Source organism: Heteronotia binoei, chromosome 2, assembly GCF_032191835.1.
Source record: "Heteronotia binoei isolate CCM8104 ecotype False Entrance Well chromosome 2, APGP_CSIRO_Hbin_v1, whole genome shotgun sequence".
NCBI classification, from domain to species: Eukaryota; Metazoa; Chordata; class Lepidosauria; order Squamata; family Gekkonidae; genus Heteronotia; species Heteronotia binoei.
In genome coordinates this window covers 89,165,371-89,193,146 of record NC_083224.1, presented here as the reverse complement: position 1 = coordinate 89,193,146, position 27,776 = coordinate 89,165,371, and the positions used below count along the sequence as shown (strand labels likewise).

Genomic DNA, 27,776 nt, shown 5'->3' with positions numbered 1-27,776 from the left:
AAGCTCCAGTATTCATTCTTTAGTATGCCTCCTGCACCTAAAAGGATATGGCAGAAGTCTCAACACTAACTCCAAGGCAGAGTTGCTATTACACCTTCTCTTGAAAGATATACTACAAAGCAGATGAATTCCAATATGATCTACTACTGCATACAATCATATGACATTTGCTACTGACTACAAGGTGAAATTTTAAGAAGGACTTTGCCACCATCTTACACTGCTCTCAAACAGTGAAACACATTACGATTAAGTATGTACTTGGACAAAAAAATATGAAGAAATTTATTCTGTTTGAGGACTAGTCAAGATTTTCTTTCTCATCGGGAAGACAGGTACTGTTCAAACTAAGTATCTCCAATTTATTTACTGTTGCTACTGTCTTGTGGATTCTAGATAGGCAGGTTGTGTGGTTTGGATGAAATATTTTGCTTAGGTGATAGGGGCTGCAATCTCTGGCTGTGATCACACACACTAAATAATGAACTTTCAATCCACTTTCAGTGCACTTTCTAACTGGATTTTGCCAATTCACACAGTAAAATCCAGTTGGGAAGTGCAATGAAAACTGATTTAAAGTGCATTATTTAGTGTGTGTAATCGCAGCCTCTAAGTCTGGGGTGGGGAACCTCCATCCTGAGGCCTTATATGGCCCTCAAGGTCACTTGGTGTGGCCCTCGGGGATTGCTGGACCAAACTGAGCCATGTGGCATCCTCCCTGGGGCCTGGCTGGCTAGCGAGGATTGTGGGGTCCAGCTGCGCTGTGCTGCAGCCTCCCCAGGGCTAGACAGGGATCACAGGGCCCAGATGTACTGTGCAGCAGCCTCCCTGGGGCCTGGCTGCTAGCCAGAATTGCTGCGGGGCCTGGAAAAGTTACTGTCACAGTTCAGTTTGCACTTGATTATCCCAGATGGTGTGGCCTAATATGCTAATGAGTGTGTGACCTAATATGCTAATATTAGGGGATGTCGTCTAATATGCTACTGAGTTCCTGTTGGGCTTTTTCTACAAAAAAGCCCTGGATCTATGCATTTGCCTAGGACGGCAGGCCAGGTGTGTGTGTGTGTGTGCCAAATTAGGCTCTCCCCACATGACTTCAAATAGAAAAAACAATTATTTGCATTAATTTTGCTGGCCTAAATCATTCTCCTTCAGCGGAGCAGTTTTTTAAGTTGATTTTTTTTATGGCCGCAAATGATGTTATAAATATCCATATAACTCTTGGCAGAAAAAAGGTTCCCTATCCCTGCTCTAAGTACTTTCCAATGCATAGAACAAAAAACAATGGACAGAGAACCAATTCAATAACATTTCAAAACACCCCTCACCCACAGACCCACTTTGCCCTTAATATACCCTCCTCTCACATGTGCCTTGTATAGACACTTACCCTGCAAATCACAATACATATAACATATAGAGGAAACAGTTATAGGCAAGGTTAGCCAATCTCCAGCTAAAGAAAAGAGAAGGAAAAGAAAAGCTCTTCAGTTTTATCTCTCCTCAACTTCCTTAGCTCCTGGTCCACCAGTTTGCTCCTGAATCAGCAACAGCAATGCCACTGTGGAAGATGAGGACCTACAGTTTTATGCTCCTCCATCCTAATTGAGTCATCACAGTACATGGGCATCCAAATATCCTTCTCAGATAATGCTGTATTTCTTATCCACTTAGTAGAAAAAGCATGCCCCCTTCAATCTTACATGTTCCTACACTTAACCTAAAGTTAATTCATGTGGGCCTCAATTGCACATCAACAGCCATTATAATGAACTCTTGTGCATTAGAAAATATTCTGGTCATAATTTGTGTATCTATAGATAGATAATTATAATTTTTTCATACAAATGCCTGCCAAAAACTGTTCCTGGGCAGATATTTTTACCTTTGCTGATGTTTTGGTCTGTTGCTTCAGTGGCCATTCTAAGTCAATCCTGGTTTAAGGGGCAGTTGTGTCCCACTGATCAACCCAGAACTACAATGAAAATCTTGAACTTCGAGTAGTAGCTAGCAGACTGCCACAACTGATTGGTTAAGCAAGGGGAGGAGAGCACATCCTTAATGACAGCTACCATCCTCCTTTGTCAGTAGCAACAACTACTGCTTACTATTACCATGCCTCCTCACTCTCTACCACTAATCCTACACCTCTGCTTACACAAGGTTCCAATTTCTGTAATTATAGCAGTACTCTAGTACCTGGGATGTACCAACCTTGCAGAGTTTTTGTGAGACTAAAAATGGAGCAGAAGAGGATGATGTAAACTGTTTGGGTCCTCATTAGGGAGAAAGGCAAGATGAGTAAATAACTACAGGTCAGCATATGAGGTGAAGGAATACTAGTAGATGTCTGGAGCGATATATCACTGATTGCCATACCAATGGACTTCAGTGGGCTCTTGGAAGTCATTACCCCATCTTCCTCATTGCAACTGGGATGATTTCACCTTCTTGAAAAAGATTCATTGGAGGGTTCTGAGGTGACTACCCTCGCCAGATTCTGACAACAATGGGTGTCCCATCCCATATGAATCTTCCTGGGATTACTGACATGCAACTGTTACAGATGCCTTTCCATATGGAGGCTAGACTCAGCAAGAAGCAGGGCCTTTTCTGTCAAAGCACTGTGCTTTGGAATGCCTTCCTATGACAAGTTCATACAGCTCCTCCTTGTCATTGTGAAGTCACATTAAAAACTTTGTTTCAAAAAGGTTTTGATTGTTAAGTTTATCTTTTAATGTTTACTTTATTAACTTTTACTATATTTGTGAATTGCTAGTTTTAACACCTGTGCATTCATTTTATTTGTTACACACTGCTTTTAAATATTTTTGAAAAGTATGAAATGTTTTCAAAAATAATAATCTAAAAACCCACTCACTTGCCTTCTAGTTCTCTCTTTCCTCAGCAGGATTTTGAAAATTTCTGGTCCCAGGAACGAAGGGAGGGAGGCAAAGACATAAAAAGGAAAAGAGTGGCAACCACAGGGCAAAGCGTGTTAGTTGCCAGCATGGCCATGGCTCAAAGGTGGGAAAGCCGGAGAAGCGCATACCTTCAGTTTGGACTGAATCTCACGAGATTTCCGTCTGGCTAGAACCTGCAAGTGGCTAGAGACCTGCAGAGAGAAAAGCAGAAGGAGAGGGGAAAAACAGCAGAGCCGTCAACCAGAGGAAAGGAGAGGAAGGAGAGGGGGCTGCCCATGCTCACACACCACGGATGCATGGGCAGGATCTCCAACGTACCTTAATGCCAACCTGGTACTCTCGCACCTTCTTCCGAGCTAGAACCTGTATATGGCTGGACACCTAAGTCCCGCCAAGCCATTCAAAAAGGAAAACACAAACAGAATGAAGACATGATCCTACAGTGTTCTGTGTGACAAGAGTGCTTCAAGCACCAGGCCTCTTAAGCCAGTTGAGGTTCCAGAGGAGCAGTATCAGCACATCAGTATGAATGGCAGTCAACGTAGATCATAAGAACATGGTTAAGCCCTCATCTGGAGGAAATGGGTACAACCCACTCAACATAACTAATTTAAACTACAACACTCGGATATGTTATCTTCAAGAAGCAGCATCTTTCTTTGCTCCCTGATGGCAAGCACTGGCAGCTGCATTATCACTTGCTCTCCATGCCTTCTGTACACTTACTGCACATGGCTTCTGGAATCATTTACCTTTCCAATCCTGGGCTAATTAAAACATCCCATTTGTGATGCTCCAGTCCTGTAGTACACCTTTGCTCTCAACAGACAGTCACAATCAGATGCACTACTCCTGTTTGCCTAAGCAAGGAACCAAATTGATCCCTTATATACAAGCCAAGATGTTGAAAAATGTTTCCCATTCAGGATCTGAAACATCACAGTTCTTCCCACCCCTGTCCCACAAACACTGGAGCTACTACCCAGGAATCTGGAGTATTTTCCCATGGAACTGTCTCCAGAGAGGAGAAAAGAGGGCAATTATAACTGCCATCAGCATTTCAGAAGTTTACTCTTGCCACAGTAGTTACCAAATGTTAAAGAGCCTAATTTTAGGCATAAAGGTATGGAATGTTCTCCAATTTATCACTAAATTAAATTAAGCAACCAGAATTCTGGAGCTACCTTCAGTCACCACCTTTATGTGACATCCCTCTTGTCTGTCAGAGGCCCTGGGCTACTTCTGCAGATCAGGATTTGCCAGTTAGCCATGAAACTATAGCTCAGAGAAGCAGGTAACTGTTTTGGATAAAAACCCATCTATGGTTTGGTGAAGATGTGCCTCTAGAAGGAATCTTTGTATTTAAGCATTGTTCTCGACTATTAAAATAGAATCCAGGTGGCTTTTTGACATTGTTAAAAATGCTGAGGATAAGATCATCAAGTACCCTAACTATTACTCTGTGTCAGAGACAAGCTACGGAGACTGGTGCATCCCCAGCACATAGGTAGTAATCTTCTCCAAGTGATCCCTTCTGTGTTTCTCATAACACAGCACTATACTAGAAGCACCTCTCCAGGGATTAGCATTGTATATGATGTGTAATAAGCCAACCAGCAGCAAAGGAAAAGTGAAGTCTGCTCCTTTTCACAATACCTCCCCCCATCTATTAAAAAGTTACAATCAAATTAAAGGAATTTAGGCCTGTGGTAGACAGTTTTAAGTTACCGGCTGCCTTCAGTATTTGGTCTGACCTGTTGCCAGCTGCTCCATGAATTCTGACATTATTAAAAACTGTTTCAGAGTGTGTGGCTTGTCAAAGCATTCCTCCAGTACACTGCAATCAGAATGTCACAGGGCAGCAAATCTAGGAGCTGGATTTGGGTGTACAGAATAATGGCAGGCACAGGTAAAGTTCCCTAATGAAAAGGGTCCATAAGAACACTTTCAGTCAACCATGAGCATAGTAGTGCCTACATCACAGATATGGACTTAACACTTAACAGCTTCACAGTGTTGAGAAGACAATTCAGGGTCCAAGAAAAGACTGTAGATGTAATATTTGCAAATGGCTTTTAGACTGTTTCTCTACAAATCTAACTTTCATCAATATATTAATTGTGCATTCCATAAAATATTCCCCAGCTGCCCACCTCTAAAACCTGGACATTCTGAGTTTCTACTACATGGTGATGGAGGGAAACAGCAGGGAGGAGAAAAGGGATATCAGGAAGAACTCTCTCCCTTCCTGTGCCCTGCTGGGACATTTGCTTCACCAGCATTTCAGATGTCTAAGTGATTACACTTCTCATCTCATCACAGGATACTAAATGTGCAAACCTGGAATACAAATAGACCTTGAGCTAAATAAGAGACTGATTATATTGGCTGCATATATTACAGAGATACTATAGAGGTGTTTGATCTGATTTCTTGTCAGATGTTTCCTGGATTAAAAAAAAAAACATTTATGGTATCTTATAGATAGCCAGATTATTCCTACTGTATAATGACAAATGAAACAAATACACCCATTTCTCTATATGGATTGTTTCAGTTCTCAAATGATCCCCTGGTAGTCTGAGGGGTAAAGCAAAAGCATTGCAGGACAAACGCATGCGGTACCTCCCCTCAGTTCCATTTCCTGCATTTCTAACTGGGCACAAAGGCACTGAATCCAAAGTGGTGGGAGACTACTATGCTCAAAGGCCAACAAAGATCTCTAGGCTGAGATCCCAGCAGTTATCTTAAGTCTGAGATGCTTTTTGTGCTGTCAGCCGCTGCAATTCATCTAAAGAGGGAGTGCAATCTGCATCACCTCCCATGTTGTTACTGTTTGTAGCCCACTTCTGGGCTTCACACAGAAGATCTTTTACTTCACTAAAACTGCAGTCTTTTACCATAAACAGGTTGTAAAATAAAATACCTATGCAGATGAACCTGAATCGCTTAGGCATTATGTTTATTTCCCTTGCTAGCAGGAATTAAAAACTTTTGATACCAAAACCTAATGACTCACAATCCCATTTCAGGGTTCCTTCCAGATTTTTGGGGTGCACCCTATAAGGTTAATTGATTCTAGGGAAGGGTCAGGGTACAATGGATAATAAAAGGATCTGACTCATTTGCTCTGGGGATACAATCCAAAATTTAGGGCTCTTTCCATTTAGTTCAACCTGGTTCTGCAAGAGAATTTTTAGAAAACTGTGCTCAGTGCTTAAAAAAAATCACGGTGGTCAACATGGCACTCTTCCTATAGCAACTTCCAATTAAGGGTGCAAACCATTAATCAGGCAGATGTTGACTCTCAAAACACTTATGTGAGGTAGGCAACTACTATCCATGTTTGGAAGGAAAATATTAGCAAAAGATGGTGAAGCATGGGTCTGACTGCACACTAGGAAACAGCCAGAAGAAGAGCCTCAAAGTCACAAGTCTCCCTTTCATGTTAGTTGCTAGCTGAGGTGTCCATCACTCAACTCAAGAATACATCAAATTATGAAAATGGAATGTGCATGTGCACATGTACACGTGCATGCATGCACACATGTGTGATTTCAGTGGGTCCTCAAAAGGTGCTCCTTCTTGATACAACTACACTCATTTTTTGAATAAGCAGGCACATCTTTACCTGTTTCCTTGTCCGTGTTTTCCCTGTCCGTAACTTGATGTACCTTGCGATTAATTCATTGCGACCTAAAATAAAGAAAATAAATAGAAGTAAGATGAAAGCGAGTCCTTCTTCAAAATCTCTCGTGTTTGAACACCTAAGATTAACATCCCCTGCATGTTCAGCCTATAGACACAAAATTCCTGAGTCAATGACATTTTACCAGAAGGTGGCACTACTACAACAATTGTCAAAACGTACAGGGCAGCCAGAAAAATCTGTGCCTAGGGCCCTGTTTGTTTATACAGTGAACAAGACACCTACAACCCTCCACAGGGATGGCTGAAACTGAATGATGTACATTGTACACACAAAGCAAGGCACAAACATGGGACACCCAGAAACCTAGCAGGGAAGCCACTGCTCCCATTGTGTTCGTTACAGGATTTCCTCCCACTGTCTTGGGTGGAGTTGAAGACTAAGAGGCCATTGCTGAGGATGATGCTGGGAACCCAGAATGCTTCTTGCCCAATTCCACTGCACTTCACACTCTGAGCACTGGTGAGTCCTTGATGCTTTGTTTCAGAACATCTAAGAGACTTCCATGGCCTTCTCTTGTGTGATCCCAGAGAGACATTGCAATATCAAAGTTTCAAAGAACTACTGGATAAAGGAAGCAGAAGCTTCTGCTTCTGGATAAAGGCACGGAGCCCCTCAGCCCAAGTTTGGGTTTCAGTTTTATGGAACACAACAGGACATGCTCCCTACAGAATGTTTTAAGTGGCACTGGCCGTTTAAAAAGCACTTCCCATCCTCCTTGTTCTAATTTGAAGCAGAAGAGCTTTTGCTCCACATTTTACAAGCCAGCTGTGGCCAATCTAAATTCAAACGTCAGAGCAGCTGGGAGCTTTCTTGTCCCTCATCCCCTCCCCTCTGAACACAGTGGGGGTGGGGTGGGGGAGAATGAAGCAGGGAAGCATGCCAGATCTGTTTTAATGGACCAGATGGTGGTGGCTGAAGCTGGCTGGAATGCCCTTGCACTTAGCTTCATGTATCTTTTTTAAAATGGAGAAACCTGAAATAATGGTGGTCATATTGGCAGTGCCCACTGCCCTGTGTTCTTTTCAAGGCAGCTTTGAGAACAGACCTCTGTCCACAAATTCCCCCCTCCCATCTGCTTCTACTCTTCAACAGACAAGGCCAGGTGCTCAAAAGGGTCAAACAGCACCATGTGAGAGGGACAGAGAGGATGGTGCCATATACTGGAGTTAACAATGCCCTCCCTTTTAAAAAAATCCAGCTGGACAGTCTGTCAAACTCAAGGCATGTCTCATGACACGTGTTGATCCTGACAGGGGCAGGTCTCAGAGAACCTGTTTTCTCCTTACTGGGGAGGAGGGGGGGGTCAGAACAGCTTCATAAATCTCTTAAGAGTAGGTCTCTTTACAGTTAAAGGAGCAGCTACTTTCTAGCCTGAGAGGCCAAGCAGCAGCTCCCTGAATTTGTACAGACTGTCAATGTCAGTATTGCAGGTATAGCCATATCACAAATATTCATTTTAATATGTAGTATTTAATCCCCCCATACCCCCACACATAAATTCAAGGAGAGGAAAATGGGGGAGAAGAACTACTCAAAAGAACTGGTGTGAAAGCTTCAATAACCATGCCTTGCTTCTTTTTCTTTTCTTTTTCATGTGTGTGCCTTGCTTCTCATAAGAACATAAGAACATAAGAGTGCCCTGAATTCCTCATTCTGTCTCTTCATATATTTTAGAATTAAAAAGATTCACTTGAGGCCAAGGGACTCAGTGCTATATTCTGAGACACTAGTACTCCCCCCCCCCCGGAGCTCCTCAGCAAGTAATGCTGTTGTCATTCTGTCTGGTAATAGTCTTAGTCTTTCAGCCATTCATACACCAGTTCAAAAAAACATGATTTTTGAATCAGACTGTCCATTTTACATTGAAATAATCACACTGTGCCACAATTTCATGTATCCATGTATTTATTTAGTTATTTTAAGCATTTTAAGCTGCCCTTCCACCCAACTTAGGGTCTGTAAAGCAGACAACAATAAAACAGGATTTAAAACCACTCTTGAATATATAAAAAACAGTTTTTAAACATTAAAACACATAAACGGGATGATGGTATGGGACAGTGTAACTCAAGTGGGCCTCCATATGGATCCTCTGTACTCACAAGACCCGAGAGCCAGTTTGGTGTAGGAGAGCCAGTTTGGTGTAGTGGTTGTGTGCGGACTCTTATCTGGGAGAACAGGGTTTGATTCCCCACTCCTCCACTTGCATCTGCTGGCATGGCCTTGGGTCAGCCAGAGCTCTGGCAGAGGTTGTCCTTGAAAGGGCAGCTGCTGTGAGAGCCCTCTCCAGCCCCACCCACCTCACAGGGTGTCTGTTGTGGGGGAAGAAGATAAAGGCGATTGTGAGCCGCTCTGAGACTCTTTGGAGTGGAGGGCAGGATATAAATCCAATGTCTTCTTCTTCTTCTTAGTGTGGTTATGCCTGGCTGGCTACTGAAGATCTGACTCTTTGCTACTGCCAGGTCCTCCATATATGCTACAAAACTCATATTAGGCACAACCTCCAGGCAGAGATTGGCTATTCACAACCTAAAGCCATTTTGACCAACAGCTATGTAAACAGCACACAGATGTAGCTTATTTTACTGATCACCAACATTCAATTTGCCTCTTTTCCCCCTGGCTCCCTATATTCCATAAGAACCAATGGGTTGAAATTAAATCAAAAGAGTTTCCGGCTCAACTTTAGGAAGAACTTCCTGACCGTTAGAGTGATTCCTCAGTGGAACAGGCTTTCTCGGGAGGTGGTGGGCTCTCCTTCCTCGGAGGTTTTTAAACAGAAACTAGATGGCCATCTGACAGCAATGAAGATCCTGTGAATTTAGGGGGAGGTGTTTGTGAGTTTCCTGCACTGTACAGGGGTTGGACTAGATGACTCTAGAGGTCCCTTCCAACTCTGTGATTCTATGATTCACATTAGCCAATCATTAACTAGATATCTTCAAACCATTCCTCTTCCACATGGGATCTGACATCATATTAGATCAAAGCAATATTTTTTGCCCAGAGAGAAAGTGTTTTATGTCCAGCTCCTGTACTGACTCACTGTTTCCATGGATGCACACTACAATGCCTAGCAGCATTCTGGAGAAAAGAACGTGGCTTTAAAAATGCTTTTGTATGGACTTAAATATTTTACTTATAGGCAGTTTGTTTCTTAGCATAAGGCAGGCCTAGCTGATTTTAAAAAGAAAGGTGTTCAAGAATACACAAAAAAAGTTTGTGATGCTTCTTTGATAGACTGATTGCTCATTTTCTCCATACACTTCAATTGCAGTATCAGAAGGCTGTTGAGAAGATGGCAGTACTCTTCAGTAGAAACTGCCAAGGACTATTGAGTGCTAGACATCCTGGCTAGGCCTTATTTAACTGCTACAGCTGCTAGTGGCAGCAACACCAGCACATGCCACCATATGCATGCAAAAGGACAGCACGCAAAGGAGTTGGCCCTTTGCTAAGTGACTTGCCCAAACTGGAAGGTCTTCAAGGATGACTGGCCATTATGCACAGCAAAACTGGGCATTTGGTAAATGACTAAATTGAGTCCATTTAACTGACTTACCAGATTGCTGATCTGATAGATTTAGAAGCACTTAAATCTATGTTGACAGTTTTCTACAGCCTGTTTTTTTGAACAATTCTTTGGCAAATGAGCTCGTGAATTAATGATTTTATGGTATTAACTGAACTATCTTGGTTAATATTGTTCACTTTTAAATATGCTTCTTCTAAGTGTCTTAACTGATCATTTTACTGGTTGAATGGATTCACATTGACCATCTTCATTTATTGTTCATCTTCATACAGGTACATCATTCAGGATGCTGTGCAGCTGAAGAGTAATATGGAAAGGAAACTGTCCTTACTAAGGCAGCAGCAACAACCTTCCAGCTTCCATTCATGTTGCTGGGATCTCCAGTAATCCCCCTCAGACTTGAACGCTGTGATAGGCAGAGGGCAGTGCAACAGGGAAGGTGAGAGACCATCCATAGCCACCATCATTCTGACACTCCATCTACCATCAAGTCCACTTCAAGCTGTTAAGAGATATCAGGGCACTGGTCTGAAGGCAATCTGGTAGCCAGGCATGTGGGCAAGCAGGCAAGCAAATACAAAACAGGTGAGAGTCAGATGGGGCTACATTGGCTCCCTGTGTCACCAGCTGATCAAGTAAGCGCCAATATTAACCCATCACAATCTGCAAAGGCAGCACAAAACCGCAACAGAGGATCTCCCTCTAACAAACCACTGCAGTCACACAGAGGGTAGTGTTCTTGGATCTCACTGCTAGAGCTCCCAGTCTCAAGATGCATGGTGCCTTAACGAAAGGATACATCTTTGTTGCTGTTTTGTCCAGACAAGATGTTCATGGAGGAATCATGCAACTTTTAATCAGCTGCTTTATGAATGACCACAGGTCTGTTTGGTGCAGTCATTAGAGCATCAGTCTAGGATCTGGGAGACCCAAATCCACACTGCTGTGGAAACTTGTTGTGCGACTTTGTGCCGGTAGCACACACTCAACCTAACTTATCTCACAAAGTTGTTGGGAGGATAACATAGACAAGGGGAGAATGCTGTAAACCAATCTGGTTCCCCAGAGGAGGAAAGTGGGGAATAAACAAAATAAATGAGATCAGCTGCTACCTTCAGATAACTTGCTGGAATTGACTTCAGCACCATCAATGCTTGTTATTTTACCAGGCTGTTAAAGCTGCTCAGGCAGCAGCTATCTTCTGGAGGTATTAAGTCCATGCTACCAAAGGATGTCACAGTTCTTTTGCTTCATATATCTGTCTCCAGTAGTCAGTACTGACTATTGCAACAGGGAACTAGATTAGATGAACCAGTGTTAGAATTCCCTTTAAATATAAAGCTGATGCGCTTTAAAGTTTATAGTCTTTGGCAACACACAAGGACAAGTATTAACAGTATCAAAAAGCACATGTACATTATTCTATTATAGTCAAATAATAATTTAGCAGTATAAGAGGAAAAGGACACAGACTTCTCAAGTTACTGTCATAACCCATTAAAGAAAAGGCCTCATGACCCTGTAACCACTGGCCGGCAAATCAGACTGATGCCATGTTTCAGCAAGACAAGATGTACACGTCCAAATCTCTGCTATGTTTTAGCTGTTCTAAAATCAGTAGAGTCAAATGAACAGACAGCTAGAGTTGAATATGGGGTGTCCTGCTTTTATCAACCACATTTTAATCCACTTTTATTCCAAGGACTTTACCATGACACACGTGGTATCTCCCCCTATACCATTTTATCCCTCACAGCAAACATGAAAGGTAGGTTAAGCTGAAGAATATTAGCTGGCTCATGGAGACCCAGTGAGCATTATCTTTGTAGGGATTTGAGCCCATATCTCTTAACACTCTAACCAAGGGATGTACATTTGGATATTTCCTGTCTGGATACATATCTGAAAAACATATTTTTGGGGGGTGGGGCATGAGGAATATCTCTGAGTATTCAAAGAGATATTTGGGATTCTTAGAGTAGAAGTAATTGGCTCCCCAATATTTCTGAAAATATTTGGGCATATCTGGGGATGTCATTTTAAGACTCACAGGTCTGTTTTTCTTCAATTTAACAGGTTTCCTGGGCAGGGAGGCGGAAGGGGGTGTAAGCCAAAATGCCCTCAAAACCGAGGTTGGGGGAATTGACAGGTGGGCACTTGACTTTAAAAGGAACAAGAGTCTATATATACAGGCTCCACGTCCAGAAACTATTGCTCAAATATACCAGGGACACTAATGAAGTAAAAACAATTAAAATTTATTCCAGAAAAATTTAGATCACACACAGAAGATCAAAATACTCATAAAATCATACATACAGTCCTAAGAAAATTAGATAGAGATATAGAGAAACACATGGGTAGACGAACAGGGTGATATTTACCGATTGTAGTCTTCAAGGAAGGCTCCAATGGCAACGAGCGAGGAAGTGGGAGAGGGGACCCGAAACTTGGCCTTAGGATCGGGGATGGATCTAGACAGCGGAATTGGGATACTGCTAGAAGCACACCTGTGGGTAGCTAGTCCACAGGTTATAAGGACTATCTTGAGCCCTTAGGGGATGGGAGGTACGAGGGAGGAGGAAGGTGATCGGCTGATGCATGACCTCACAAAAAGGGGAGGCTTCGCAGTGACCATAAGGGCTGGGCTACTGCTATAGCCAATAGCAAGTTAATTGGTGGCACCTTATTGGGTACCCATAACTGACCAATGAACAGGCTTGGGTCCTGGTCACCTGAGTGAACTTTCAGGTTGAAATGGACCAGGGTGGGAATGCTCCAAGGTGACAGTACAGAGAAGAATGGGGGAAATCACTGGGGTGGAGGTTCATGGGAGTGGTTTGAACTTGGCCCGAGATGATGACAATAGATGGCCAAATTGTTATCTAAGGTAACACCCAATAGGTAAAAAGACACTTGGCTCTGGGTGAAGATGTTCTTCCTCTTCTTCAATCTTCTATTGTCACCAGTGTTTTGTCCAAGGTTTCGCTGGACAAAGACAGTGGCGGTTGGACAGTTGTCCACTCCTGGGGTGGGTCGATTGCTGCAGTTACAGGTAACATCTGGAGAGTACGTGAACCGTTCGCTTTGCTGGAATGGAGTCTGGCCTGGTAGGAAGATGGCTGCGTGTGGTGTTAGCCCTCCACAGTGGATTCCATGGTCAGTGCTTCAAAACCGTTCGCCTGGATAGCTCCTGGCGGCGCAACCTCCTCTGCTCCACGGCCGAGATGGACGTCATACAGAATGACGACGGGAAGCCATCTGTTCTCCTGGTGGGCACTCTTGTACCGGTCTCGAGTGCCTTTGTAGCGTTATGGCTGCTAGTACTGCATAAGTCCCTTTCACCCCTGGATAGGTTTACTCACACTCTCTGGCCAGACGTGTGTGAGCTACGTCTCCAGGTGCTCTGGCAACCAAGTTGGTGATTATGACGTTCTATAAGGGGTTTTTCCTCACAGGGGGGCAGGTCTCCCAGGCAATGGGATCAGCTGTTATTAGGATTCTTACACAGCCCTCCATGGCTCTCTAAACATGGGCAAAAAGGATAAAAAGCTTGACACAATTTTGTGGCCAGCGGTGGTGATACATGTTGCTGCTGCTTCTCTGGTATGTACTTCGTATTTTGCAGCCTGCCTCAGAAGACCTTCTTATTCTGTGCCTGGACGTCTTCAGCACTGCTTTGCCCACAGTGGACTTTGTTTTAAACTATTAATTGAAATATTATTTCACATTCTGCTGTGGTGTTTGTGATTTTTTTTTTTTTTTTTTGCCAGGGTGGTTGCAGCTGGGGGTGGGGGCAGGAGGGAGCATTTGATTTCTTTTTATTTTTTAAAAAAAGTTTCCCTTGATTTTGAACTGTATTTAAAAGGCTTGTGCTGTTTTTGGGGGGTTCATTTCTCTTGGTTGGTTTTAGAATTTTAAATTGCTTTGCATTTTCTCATTTCCAAAAGGTTTAAAGGTTTGTGCTTTTATGGGTGGTGGCTTCCAAGCTTTTACTGTATTAAAATGTTTCCCTTTCTGCATTCTTCTGGTTCTGGTTTGACAGTCTTCTATAGTAGTTTTAAAGGTCCTTCTTTTAAGGACCTTGGTTTTTTCTTGTCACCTACTCAATGGGACTCTATATGGCAGGCTAGTTCTTATAGATCTAAATGTATTAATGTTCAACTCCTTTCCTTTAAAGCAGGGGTGGTGAACATCCGGCCCCAGGTCACTTGGTCTGGCCCCCAGGGATTGCTGGGCCAAGCCAAGCCACATGATGGCCTCCCTGGGGCCCGGCTGGCCAGCAAGAATCATGGGGCCTAGCCACACTGTGCAGCGGCTTCCCCACGGTCTGGCTGGCTAGGATCGATGTGGGGCCTGGAAAAGTCACTGTCACAGTTCAGGAAAATTTCCCCTTCATTTCTTTATTTCCCTTTCTTTCTATTTCTTCCCCCATTTCTTTGTTTTATTTTAATTCTTTTCTTCCCCTCTCTATTTCCCTTTCTTTCCATCTCCTCCCCACATTTCTTTATTTCCCTTTCTTTCCATTTATTCTCACCTTTATTTCCCTTTCTGTCCATTTCTTCCCGCTATTTCTTTATTTCCATTTATTCTATTTCCTTCCTTCCTTCCTGGGGCCTTTAAAGGTCTGCTGGGAGCAGCTGCAGTTTCTGAATGAAGGGGAGGGAGGGAGGGGTGGCAGGGGTGGGAGCCAGCTACTACCAGTTCAATTTGCACTTGATTATCCCAGATGGTGTGGCCTAATATGCTAATGAGTGTGTGACCTAATATACTAATATTTGGGGATGTGATCTAATATGCTAATGAGTTCCAGCTGGGCTTTTTCTACAAAAAAAGCACTGGACCTAGGCATCTGCCTAGGGCGGTGGGCTGCGGTGTGTGTACATGTACCAAATTAGGCTCTCCCCACATGACTTCAAATAGAAAAACAATTATTTGTATTAATTTTGCCAGCCTGAATCGTTCTCCCTCAGCGGAGCACTGTTTTTTAAGTTGATAATTTTGTATGGCCTGCAAATGATGTTATAAATATCCAAATGGCCCTTGGCAGAAAAAAGGTTCCCCACTCCTGCTTTAAAGTGCTGGCTTACATACATCACAATTCATCACCCTCATGCTGGAAACTCTGCAATCATCCTGGTTCCTACTTCCACTGTTGGTGGTGTTGTTATACTATTTACAGTTTTTGGGGTAAAGTTGTATCTTTTATTCAAAAAATGTCTGGGTATTTAGTCCCACTAATTCCTGAAATTGTATTGTTATATCATTGGCCAGATGTTAATATTCCTTCCTGTCAGAAGAATTTAATTTTTCTACTTTTATCCGCTGCAAGAGTTACTATTGCCCATACCTGGAAGAATGCTGGGCCTCTTATAGTCTCCAAATGGTTTAAGGTAATATGGGACTTTTTTTGTTATGGAAAGACTTTCTGATCGCATATATTGTCTTCATAATCCTTGTTATGAATCCAAGTTTTACAGCGTATGGGAACCCTTCTTGGAATTTATTCACAATGATTCAACCTTTCAATCCTTTAATGTTAATTGTCACGGGCTGGGGCCGGGTCAGGCAAAGTCCAGGGGCAGTCCAAGGTCTGCAGCCGGTGAGCAAAGAGGGTCCAAGGCGCCAAAACCAAATCACAGTCCAGGTATCGCAGGTCAGAGGTTCAGAAGCCGAAGTCAGGGGGTCCAGAAGTCAAAGCCAAATTCAGGGGGTCCAGAAGCCAAAGTCAAAAGCTGAAGTGGATGCTAGAACGTCAGGTAAGTGACTAGTTGCTTCCACAAAGCCTCCTCCCAAAGCCCACAGCTATATAGCCCTCTGCTGTCTGTTGCCCATTTGGGCTAATTGCTGGCTCAGAGAGGCAGCCAGGATCCTGCTGAGACTCAAGCATCCTCACTCCTAGAAGGGCCAGAATCCTTTCAAAACTCAGGGCTCAGGGAGCATCTTGCTCGTGAGCGTGCCGCCCTCCTCCGATCCCTGAGGTCCTGACGAAGGCGGTCACGCACACGAGCCACCCGAGAGGGCGAGGCCGGGGGACTTGGATCTTCTCCAGCAGGAGGCAGGGGCACTGGTGCAGGTGGCAGGGGCAAAGTTTCTTCCGCAGGCTCAGCTTCTTCTGCAGGGTCCCCAGTACCCATGACATTAATATTAGTAAGATTCTGTCTTTAGAAATTAATTTTATTATAATGCTTTATACACAATCCACTTCTATTACTTTGTAGTATTTACTTCCTTACCTGGTGTTTATGTTCATGCAGATGTTGTTGCTGCTTCTGATTCTATTGGTATTTATTTTGTCGTTTTCTTGTTATTATTTACCTCTTAAAATTTAATAAAATAAAGTATTATTTTTTTTTAAAGATCTTTCTTTTGTGGGAAGTGGTTTCTTGGAGTTTTGGGGTGTTCCTATTACTCAGACTCAAAGTGCAGCATAGCCTCATGCAGCAGCTAGCTTACTTTTGTGAAGTCGACCAGAGGACAGAATGAAAAATAGGAGAGGAGTGCAGCAGTGCCCTTGAGGGAAAGGTGAAGCAGAAGAGTAGCAGACCAGAAAGGGAGGCTTGCCCCACAGCAGTCTTCTACCACCAGTCTTCCTCTGGCTGGGGTGGTGTAAATTAAGAGGCACTGCAAGCCCTGAGGCTGCAGCTGGAGCACTGCTTGTAGAAGTACCTGAGCCAAGCACTGGTGCCAAGCAAGGGTCTGCTGCTCAGGCAGCCCCTCCTTCAGTTGTTGTGACTCAGCACCAAGAAGAGGTTCCTCCAGAGTCTACTAGCTCTTCTGAGGAGAGGAAGGAGGAGAAGCTGGTGGTAGCACAAGAGGAAAAGACAGAGGTGCACCCAGAGTTACTGCCATATAAACTCCTTCTTCCTTGGGCATCTCCTTCTGTACCTCCAGACATGGTGTGTCCCCCACAGGTGCCTGCACCTGCTAAGAAGTGTGGGTGCCCCTATTCCTCCACAGTCTGGAAACAATTCCAGAGGATGGAGGATCCCTGTTTTGTACACTGCCAGCTGCGTAGGGCTATGATTCATTGAGAGAAAGACCTCAATAATCTATCAATGGCTAGACTCGGGAACAGTTTCAAGATACAGCACCAGGCAATGCTTCATAGGGGGACAGAGAGGCTGGCAGGGAGGCCATGTGGCTGCTAGCCAGCCAAGAGGGAGTTCCTCTGCAATCCCCTCTGGTACTTTGCCTTCCAGGTCTCCTGCAGGGAACTGATGCCAAGCATCTCTGATGGAGATGTTTGGTGCAGTGGCACTAAGTTGTCAAGGGATAAGCAAAAGTGCAGGCAGAGGCAAGATGATTACTCTAGACAGGCAGCCTTTTCTGTTGTTGAGGATGTCAGGTTCCACAGGCTGTTTGCCTTGGTATGCGATCCTTGCTCCTATGATGCTGAGCAGGAATGTGGTGCTCTCCCTGGATGGCCCAGGCAAGCTAATCTTGATAGATCTCAGAAGCTGAGCAGAGTCAGCCCTGGTTAGTAACTGGATGGGAGACCATCAAGAAAGTCCAGGATTGTGTCCTGACCTGGATAGCCCAGGCAAGCTCGATCTTGCCAGATCTCGGAAGCTAAGCAGGGTCAACTCTGGCAAGTACTTAGATGGGAGACCTCCTTAGAATACCAGGAGGGCAGGGGCAGGCTTTACTCCATGCCTCCAGCATATCCTCCATGCCTCCAGCAGTGGTAAGTCACCAGAGGATGCCATGACTTGCATGTGCACGCACACACATGCACACATGCATAGAAAAATACAAAAAAAGAAAGGCCAAGGTTGCTACATAGCAGCAGGCAATAGCAAATCATCTTTGAATGTCTCTTGCCTTGAAAACTCTATGGAGTTACCACAAGTCAGCTGCAACTTAACAGCAGTTTCCACCACCTCCACCCTGTGTAGGACTGCTGGGAGCACGCAAAGGCACTGTTGTCCCACACTAGTGGGAGAGCTATGAACTTCACATCCAACATTTGGACCTGACCTCAGGCACAGCACATGCACCTCTTGCTGACTATGCACTAGCGGCAACCTAAAGATATTATGTGTTGGCTTGGAGCCACCACCACTAAACAGGGCAAGAGGGAACACTGGGCCAGGCTTTGCTCCATGATATATCTGCCACCACTAAGAAAATTTTGCAGCATGGGTAGGCAGCAATATCCTCATGGGCTACATAGTGACTGATGGTGATGCAAATGTTAGGGCAGAGGCTGAAGCACATTTACTGCATGGCCCATCTCCTTCAGAATCTCAGACTGGACACTGTGAATCATGATTGCCAGCATTTGCTCTAGATCTGGAATATCATGAGACTCTTCTAGTACAGTGTAAAGGCTACCCACCTGCTGCGCCAGAAGTAGGTGCTGTTGGGTGTTCTAGAGCACTCACTGATCATAAATGTTAGCACTTGTAGAACTCTACCAGTGTCATACTTGAGTGTTCGATGGAGCAGAACAGCACCCTAGATACGACAGCTTTGGAGGGCAAAGACTGTGCAGGGGCAAAGACCACTAGCAATTTAGAAGAAGAGTTGATTGACTCTCTCCCAGACAGTGCAGGTCTTTAAGCCCCTTAAGGCAGGGTGTCAAACTCATTTGTTATGAGGGCCAGATCTGACAAAATGAGGCCTTGTTGGGCCAAGCCAGATGTGTTAAAAAATGTAATGCCAGGTAGCAGAGATATAAACTTTATAAAGAACACAGACAAACACAATTAAAGATTTCTTTTAAAACTTAAAATATAATTAAAAGATTAGCACTCTTGCAATCTTTTGTTTATGTAACAGTTTCTGATAACTGACACCTCTTGCTCTGAATTACTGCACCAAAATCTGGAGACAGTGTCTGTGCTGTAGCAATCTTGAGTATGCTGTTAAGGTGTTGTTTGGGTGTGTGTCTGTAGGTTGCAACCCTACTTTTGATTTATTGACATTCATTACAGAAATCTCATGGTCAATGCTTTGAGAATTCAGAGGAAAACATGAAATGGCTGGGGATTGCAAGCTTTTGTACAAAAGCTGCTTCATGTGCCAGTCAGCCAATGGAGAAAATAGAGGCTTTGGTCTGCAGCTCCTGTGCGATTGAGCAAGCCTGGCAAACCAAGTTGTAATGCAGAAGGAAGCAAACAAGAGAGAAAGAAGCAGCTGACAGCTTGTGGGCCTGATAGCAGCCCTCTGGGGGCCACATTTGATACCCTTGCTTTAAGGAATTCATCAATATGCCCCCATCTGACAAGGCATGCCTGGATCTCATTCTCTTGATCTGAATGTTTCAAGAGAGGACAGCCACTTTTCTGGACCCAGGCACACAACATTCTTCCAGCAGTGCATCTGCTGCTGCAGAGGCTTCAAGAAGGCACTGAGTCCTGCTTGGAACCTCTCACTATTTATATGTTGGAGGCCATGGAATGCCAGAGGGGCATACTGTCTCCAGGAGACAAGAAGGGGAAAAGTAGTTTTGCTGCTCTACTCAACTCTTCCCCTTTGGGGCAGAGTCCTCTCACAGCCACAGCCAGGATTAGCCATGGTGATGGAGGCCCATTGAAGAGGCAGTCAGAATCAGTGGGAACACAGAGTGCACAAACTAGATGCCAGTGGGCACAGTGTGAGAGACTACCTATTTGAGCCCTATGAGTTGCATTCCACTGACTTACTGGGCCAGACCTCTCTTGTAGCCGAAAGGTTCCTCCTCTTGTACCCTCTGATGAATGCGCAGACTAAACATGTTTTTTATAAGATGGGTGATATTGTAAGTTTGAGCACTCATGTCTGCTCCCAGAAAAAGTGTTGAGCAACTGATCATCCAAAAGATCAACATGCCACTCTACCCAGCTCTGGACTTTCAGAGTGAGTATAGCAAATATGTGCTTGTGCCCGTATCCTTCAGTCTGTGTTGGGGATCCAATTCAAAGGAAAGCACTCTTCCCCAAACGTAAATCTCAGAAGTAGAATGAAAGCGCAAGGAAATTTTCCTATTTGATTGACATTATATAAAATCACTTCAAATTCTATTCTAAACAACTGGAAAAACAAAAACCCTCAACTAAATGCTAGTACAGCATTGGGAGGCACTGACAGAATAAGCACAATTCTCTGCAGAAAATAAATAAGGTGCCAAAAATGTAGCTCATCACGCTCATAAAGAAAGACTCTCACAAATGTCATTGGAAGAAGAGATGTTATTAAAGTAGACAAATCTTAATGAAAATAAGCAGAATCCATAAAAGCACCTAAAATGCAGCCCATAGATGCTGTATTCATGGTGTGTTTCTTCTTTACAGGGTATGGAAGAAATGCTGACATTGGTTCTTTTGGATTTATTGGTTCTGTCTACATTTGGAGGCTTTTGGCCAGTGGTTATGCTTGCGTGTTTGGTTATTGGTTTATTTGCCCTGGAGAAAACATGGAAACAATGGAGACAAGTCAGATGGCTAGGGACACCTTGTTCATGCATTGGAATCTTTGATCCAATTCTCTTGAAACTTGAGGGTTCTTTAGTGGACAAACAAAGAGTAGGTTTCCTGCAATTTTGGTGTCACTTGTTAAAAAAACAGCCATTCCAGTCTCTCAGAAAGAGCCCCCTCATGGGAAATAATGGACCAGGAAAATTTCAGAATTCTGAAGGCAGGGGGAACCCAAATTCAAATCCCAGAATGGCACTGGAACTAAATAATTCTGAATACTGGTGTGGACACCATTCCTGAAATCCAAATATAAAAAATAGCCCCCCCAAAAAATATTTTTTTAAAGTACACATTGTCTACTCTTAACCACTATACATGCGGGGGTTTTTTCCAGCTGTGGGTTCTTGTGTATGCCTGGGCAGATCATGCTCTTTCAGCCATTCCCCTTATATTTAAGGGCCAATTTAGATGTTACACAGAAAATTCATACAGCTGTCTTGGGGCAGTTTGAAAAAATTAAAATCAACCTTGAGAGACTATATATATTAGAGCAAAAGAAGAAAGAGGAGAGAGGAGGAGCTGCTTAAAGATATATGGACTTATATTCTCCCTATGGTAAAAAAACGTCATTCAGGTGGGACAAGTCTGATTGTAATAGCTACTAGAAAGAGTTAAGCAACACAAAATTGCAGAGTCCGACAACCAATTTATATAATTTGTGTTTTTTTAACAAACTCCTGGAGATCATTACCTGGAGATCATGTACGTCTAGGCTGGTAGTAAAATGGAACACTTGCCTGTCTCACATGGCTGCTGCAAAGTGGATACACTCAGGATTGCAAAGCATTTTAGTGAACTGGAACTGATACACAAACACCTGATGAAATACAATACCAGCAACAAATATGCACAGCCCACAGGAAACCCTTTTGTAATCCCATCTCACTTCATGGCATTTTGTGTTACTGTCTGTGCCTGCTGAGAGGTTATGTGCATGGATCTTCCTTCTCTAGAGCACCAGCCATGGCTAATCATTTCTCTCCCCCCCACACCAGCAGGCACTGCAGACCTGTCTCTGCTCAGCTGTCTCAAGTCCCGTGATTCACCAGAGGTTGTGCCATTCCCTCTCGGAGGGCACGTCCTCCTCCAAATTACCACATTCCCCAAATTCCTCTTCTCTGACACCACCACGTGAACCAGTTGTACAGCTCTGTTAAAAATAACCTTGTGGGGCAATCTTCCAGCCAATCAGCATTCAGCAGCATACCAGCCCTAGTGGAGCACAACTCAAGTTACACCTGCTGTCTGGGGCAAGCGCACAGCCTCCCGTGCGCCTGGCTCTACTCTCTAACCCACCAGAGGAGAAAGAAATGCCCCTTGCCATACACGGACCAGACCCTTTGCTGCCTGCCTCTCCACTCTTTGCACGCTGGCCACTGTTCAAATACTATAGGTTACCACAGGTCACAGCTCTCCCTCCTTCGTCCCCTCAGCCACTCTTTGCAGCAGCTGGGAGATCAGTCCCTGTGTCAGTAACCCGCTCACTCTTAGCCAAGTATGACCCATTTACCGTAGGCGTTCAGCTCGCCTAGTCAGTGTTCTGGGATTCCTGAGGCATTCTACTTCTAGCACCTGCCTGAAAATGAAGCTATCTTTGACCTTCCAGAAGCCCCCTTTTTCCTACTCACCCACCCATGGTATGAAAGGCTGTGGAAGAAATGCCTCGCCAAATTCAATCTCAAATTCAGCACTCACACGTGCAAAGCACTGTTCCCATAACAGCACTGTAAAAAATGCCTTAGCAACCAATTTCCAGGCTTTTTGTACAAGATATATTGCATTTGTGATACCTAAAAGCAAAACACTATATTTAGTGGAAATTACTCCTGCTAATAATAAAATGGCTGGCCCCTGTAATGATCACAAAAGCAGAACAACAAGTATATCCATGGACAAAGCAGAGGTTTCTACATGTATGAAAAAAAGTAAAGTAACTGAATGGAAAAGGGTGGAAAACCTTACAAAAAGCCTGGTGAAAACTGAGGGACAGAATGTTACGAGCAGTTAAATACAAGGTAAACAGAAAGAAAGGAGGGAAAGTTAGCCTGCTTAAGTCCTTGAGGATTGCAAAGAAGAACAGCAGATTTTGGGGGTAAGGATAAAATTTTCCAGTTGTTGCCCTTCCCATGATTTCTTGCAGGCCCTCAAACTTGTAATTTTTTAAAAAAAGGAACAATTTTCAAAACATTCAGCAAAACTAGCCTTCATACACAATAAATAAAATTAGGTACTAAACATTTAGAACTACCCTGGATGGTGTTGATAACCTATATTTTCACATACTAACACGCTAGAGGAATTTGTCAAGTTGGATAATTCTCCTGTCTATACCACAACTGTAGCCCTAGAAATTTCTGGAGTGGACCCTATTTTGTTTGTGTGAACACAATACAGAAGCAGACTACAAAAGCCTTCAGAGTCCCTATTCCTTGCTCCAAGTTCTATAATGAGCTCTCTGCTTTTGGCACCATTTCTCTGGCAGATACCAAAATGCCAGTTAGAGTTCAGAGATCATTACAGAGAACAAGTGTTGTGCACATAAAAAGCAGCTGAGGAAAAGCTCTGCATAGATGAGCTTGAAGATCTTCTTCAGCCAGCACCTCAAGTAAATGGGAAAGATGCCGCTACTATAGTTACTTTAGGCAGGGCTTTTTTTTTTAGCAGGAACACAGTTCCGGCTGGCTTTTTGTCAGGGGGTGTGGTTAATAGGCAAATGAGTTCCTGCTAGGCTTGTTCTACAAACGAAGCCCTGACTTTAGGTAAAGTAGTCCCCTGTGCAAGCACCAGTTGTTCCCAACTCTGGGGTGATGTTGCTGTCACAACGTTTTCACAGCAGACTTTTTACGGGGTGCTTTGCCACTCTGCGCCACGAGGCTCTTCTAGTTACTTTATATCCTGTAAAAAAGACCTTGCTGCAAACTAGCATTTGCCGGGTCCCCCCTGACCACCGGTGAGGGGTTGGAAGGTAGGGCTGCCAGATCCAGGTTAGGAAATGCCTGGAAATTTGGGGATGCAGCCTAGGGAGGAAAGGGACCTTGGTGGGGTACAATGCCATAGAGTCCACCCTCATCCATTTATCCAGGGAAACTGATATCTGTAGTGTGGAGATACTGTAATTCTGGGGAATCCTCAGGCCCCACCTGGAGGCTGGTATCCTTACAGCAAACAACACTGCAAATTTCACTCAGAACAAGAGAGAAGTGAAAGCACGGACAGAGCAATGGAATGCTTCAAGCTCTTCCTCTCTTTTGGAGGATGGAAACCAATGGGTATGGGTTGTAAAGAGCCAATGGTTCCTTTCCAATCTATCCTCCAGCAGACAGGTCTAGAGGCAAATAGACTATCTGCAACAGAATTAACTAATCTAGGAATCCTTTTCCCAGCTTGCTTAAAAGTTAACTGCCTGTCCCCTTCCTTCCAGTTATACTCTGGGAGAGAGGCCAACTAGAAAACTCTATTCTTATTAAAGATGTAGTCAAGAAAAGATTATGAAGAGTGAAGAAAAGCAAAGGTGGGGCACAGTGTAAAACAAGGTAAAAACAAGCTTCTAAACTGAAAAGCAGGCAAATTAAAGACAGAAACAGAGAAGAATTGCTGTCTCTTTAAGCAACTGCCAGATGTCTCCAAGTGGCTGGAAAAACCAGTTTGTACACTTTGGTTTGATGAACAAAGGCCAAGCTCCCCAGCGGCACTCCAGCTATTCCTGGAGAAATCTAAAAAATGTGCTTCTTTGGAAAGCTTCCATCTCTGCTTCTGTAACAGAGACCCTGGGCAGGCAGGGGGGGCATGTGCTAGGTTCCTTACATATTGGGCATGCAAAGGGGAGATAAGGTGCAACATGACTGTTTCTCCTTAGGTAGCTGCTGCTCCCAGGAACTGGGAATGGGAAGTAGTGTTGCTGTATTTATTGAAGAATAATGAGAAGTTCAAGGACTCCAACTTGACCAGAAATAGAAGTGAGCTGGTTGAAAACAGCTCTGGGCTCAGCCCTAGAATTTGGGAATTAATAACAGAATCCCTATGAACATAAGCAGTTTCCTCACCAGAAGCAAACACAGCCTGTTCACATACATTTATGATAAGGAACGGGCTTTTGACAACAGAAGGTATCAATTCCAGGCTGTCTCAGGCCTCCAGGCCTATTCTTTGTTTGAATGTTTTATTTTGCAAAATTTATATCACGCCTTTCTACCCTTACAAGGGTCACCACCAAGGCAGCTAACAAATTAAAACATACACAATAAAGTCATATTTTAAAAGCATTTAACCCTCCCCAAAACACACATAATTAAAACAATTTAAAAAGCTAAAAGACACACAAAGACATTACAACAATTACAATGGTGGTCAGGAAGGAGGGATCACTGAGGGATATGTCAAATGAAACAAAAAAGCCTTCACCCGGTGACAGAAGATGGCAACAGAAGGGGACAGATGAATTCAAAGAAATTACCTGCTGGAATTGCTAATGGCTACAACATAACTTGGTTATCACAAACTAGCCAATAATTCAAGGGATCCATAAACAACACATGCATATAAATTCTACGTTCATCTGGGAGCCACTTTATCCTGAACATTTTGGTGACCCAACTATCTGGGTGGGGCTCAACTGTGAGAGACTGTCCAAGAGAACTGGTACCAGGAGAAAGACACACAACTAGATCTCGCCCACGTGGTCATTAGCGTGGGAGCTGCTCATGGTTAATTGGCTAGGAGAATGCCTAATGAGCACCTTGCTCCCTGTTCCCCAAAACGGAAGAGAGCAGTCATTCCTTTGGATAAGGGGGAAAAACATTTCAGAAGACTCAGACATTGCTTCCTTGACTCGATGTTGCTTGCCACGAGAAAATGGCAATTTTGCATTAAAAACAACAGGCAAAACTCCATCACTATCCACATAACTCATCAGGCATGGTCATTAATCTAGTGTTTATTACAGGACCATCAATCCCCATGGAGATATCGGATTTGATATTGGATTTGGATATTGAGATCATTCTTTGTGACCACAAACACAGAATTCTGACATCATAAACAACAGGGAAGTAGTAGGAAGCAGGCACTCACTATTTATATATTTCATTCCATAGTAGACAATACATAGATCTGATGAGCGAGGGTCTAAATCCCAGATTAAAGGAACTGATTAACCAGCAATTCTGATAAACTACAGTGATATACTGAATTTTCCATATGAGGCCAAATAGGGCTAGGGGGTTTTATATTTATTCCTTTCCCCGGTTTTAAAATGTTTTTTTTAAAGAAGCTGTGAGAACCAAGTTAGAGTCCAATGGCACCTCTAAGGCTAACCAAGTTTCATTCAGGGTGGGAGCTTTTGTGTGCACGCACACTTCCTCAGACAGAATGGAAAGGGAACAGAAATAATAATCTTACATATAGAAGGCGGGCAGTACATTAGCATACAGAATAAAGAAGATGTTTTTAACGATTAAAAATAATAAGCTTTGTTATATGGCTATCACCTGTTAGGGTTCGGGTGGGGGGGGACAACATTACAAGAACATAAATATGTCAGAACTGGAGACTGATGTGTTCTTGATGGTGAGAGATTGTCATTAGGTTTCTTAATTGTAAAGAGTAATACATTTAGTCTGTTGTCACACTCCATTGGTCCCCTCTCAAGCATGGGTTAAAGAAAAACCAATATTCCTTGACTCCTGGAAAAGTGTTTGTTCCAAGTGTTCTAATAATTTGTAATTCAGCAATTTCCTGAATGTGAGAAGTTCACTATCCTGAGGAATGACATTTCTAATGATAATGTACATTGCAAGTCAAAATTGCCATTTCTGTCATCTCAGCTGAACTGTTTCAAGGGCAATGCAGATTCTACAGTCCATTTCTTTTGTGAACTCACTGCTATGTGAATGGTATGGGGTTTGTTATTAAAAGTAAGACTAATTGCACTATTTCATAACCAAATGATAAAATATCACCTTGTTCCTGCCCCCAACTCCTAATGGTGGTGAACCAACCATAGATACACTGGTGATCTCTTAGAGCAAAAATCTGACTCACTTAAAAAGTCTGCTTATTTGAGCAAAGCAGTGTCAGAACTGTGATCTTGCATGAACTGATGGCTTGTATGTTACTGTGCTCAGACAAGCACTTGAAGGAGCAAAGCATTTCTTAAAATGGCTGCTGGGGTATTTTTGGAACCTACTGACACAGGCAATATAATTGTTATTTCAAGATCTGGCATAAAATCATTCCTATTAGTACTTAAGAGAATGTGTTTATAAACCCAGAAAAGGAAAAATCTTAATACTGTACATCCAACCTAGAGTTTTCTGGGCTTGCTCACTACAACAAATTGTGGGAATTACTGTTGCCATCCTCCTGATGGGGGCTGGAGATCTCTAAATTACAACTGATCTCTAGGCTAGGGAGATCAATTTTCCTGAAGAAAATGACAGCTTTGGAGGATGGATTCTATAACATTATATGCTGCTGAGATCCCTCCCCACCCCAGGCTCTACCCCAAAATATCCAGGAATTTTCCAGCCTGGAGTTGGCAACCCTAACAGGAATATCCTGTTCTACATGGTGCATAAAGAAAACATTTTGCAACCTCACTGGCTTAAGTAGGGCCCATTAAGTGTGAAATTTAAACGATACAAAAGGTGGGAGTGGCTCTTTCACTGAGATCACAGATTCAGCTTCTCTCAAGTTGTAGCCTCATAATGAGAAGCAAAAAAGGCACTAATACAGGCCACATTGTGGCATCAAATAAAAGCCTGATACAAGGAAGATAGCAATGGTTGAATCTTTAAAAGAGAACGAAGTGTTTTGTTTATGAACTGCATGAGAGGCCAGATACACCTTTCACACCCAACGGCAGGCATGTGGGTTCTTCAAGCAGACAACAATCAATCTCTTACTGACAGGAATGAACTTACCAAACCAGTCAGTCAAGCAAGGCAGAGAAAAGAGTGGGAGGGAGAGAAGAGGTGAGGCATAAGGGAGTGGGAGGGATATATAGACTGAAGGAAGTACAAAGGAAATATGACTCACCAACCTAGAGAAGAAGAGTTCAACATTACCCTGGAGTTCTTTATTTGCTTCAGGATAAAGAACCCCCCACAAACACTTAATCGCCCTTCAATATGGCCTTCATCTCCTTC

General features: G+C 43.4%; 1 protein-coding gene across 6 annotated transcripts in view; it reads right to left on the bottom strand.

The window, feature by feature from the left end:
* The window catches only part of TEAD3 (TEA domain transcription factor 3), a 55,187-nt gene that overhangs the window by 26,487 nt on the left and 924 nt on the right, over positions 1 to 27,776 (bottom strand). For 2 of the 6 annotated variants that reach the window (XM_060231559.1, XM_060231556.1), the window contains exons 2-4: positions 6,556 to 6,620; positions 3,243 to 3,305; positions 3,053 to 3,115 (exon numbers count right to left, since the gene is read on the bottom strand). In XM_060231559.1, the coding sequence (XP_060087542.1) occupies positions 3,053 to 3,115; positions 3,243 to 3,305; positions 6,556 to 6,620 (191 nt within the window). The remainder of the gene's footprint in view (positions 1 to 3,052; positions 3,116 to 3,242; positions 3,306 to 6,555; positions 6,621 to 27,776) is intronic. The other 4 variants (XM_060231561.1, XM_060231557.1, XM_060231562.1 and 1 more) reach the window with 2 other exon arrangements.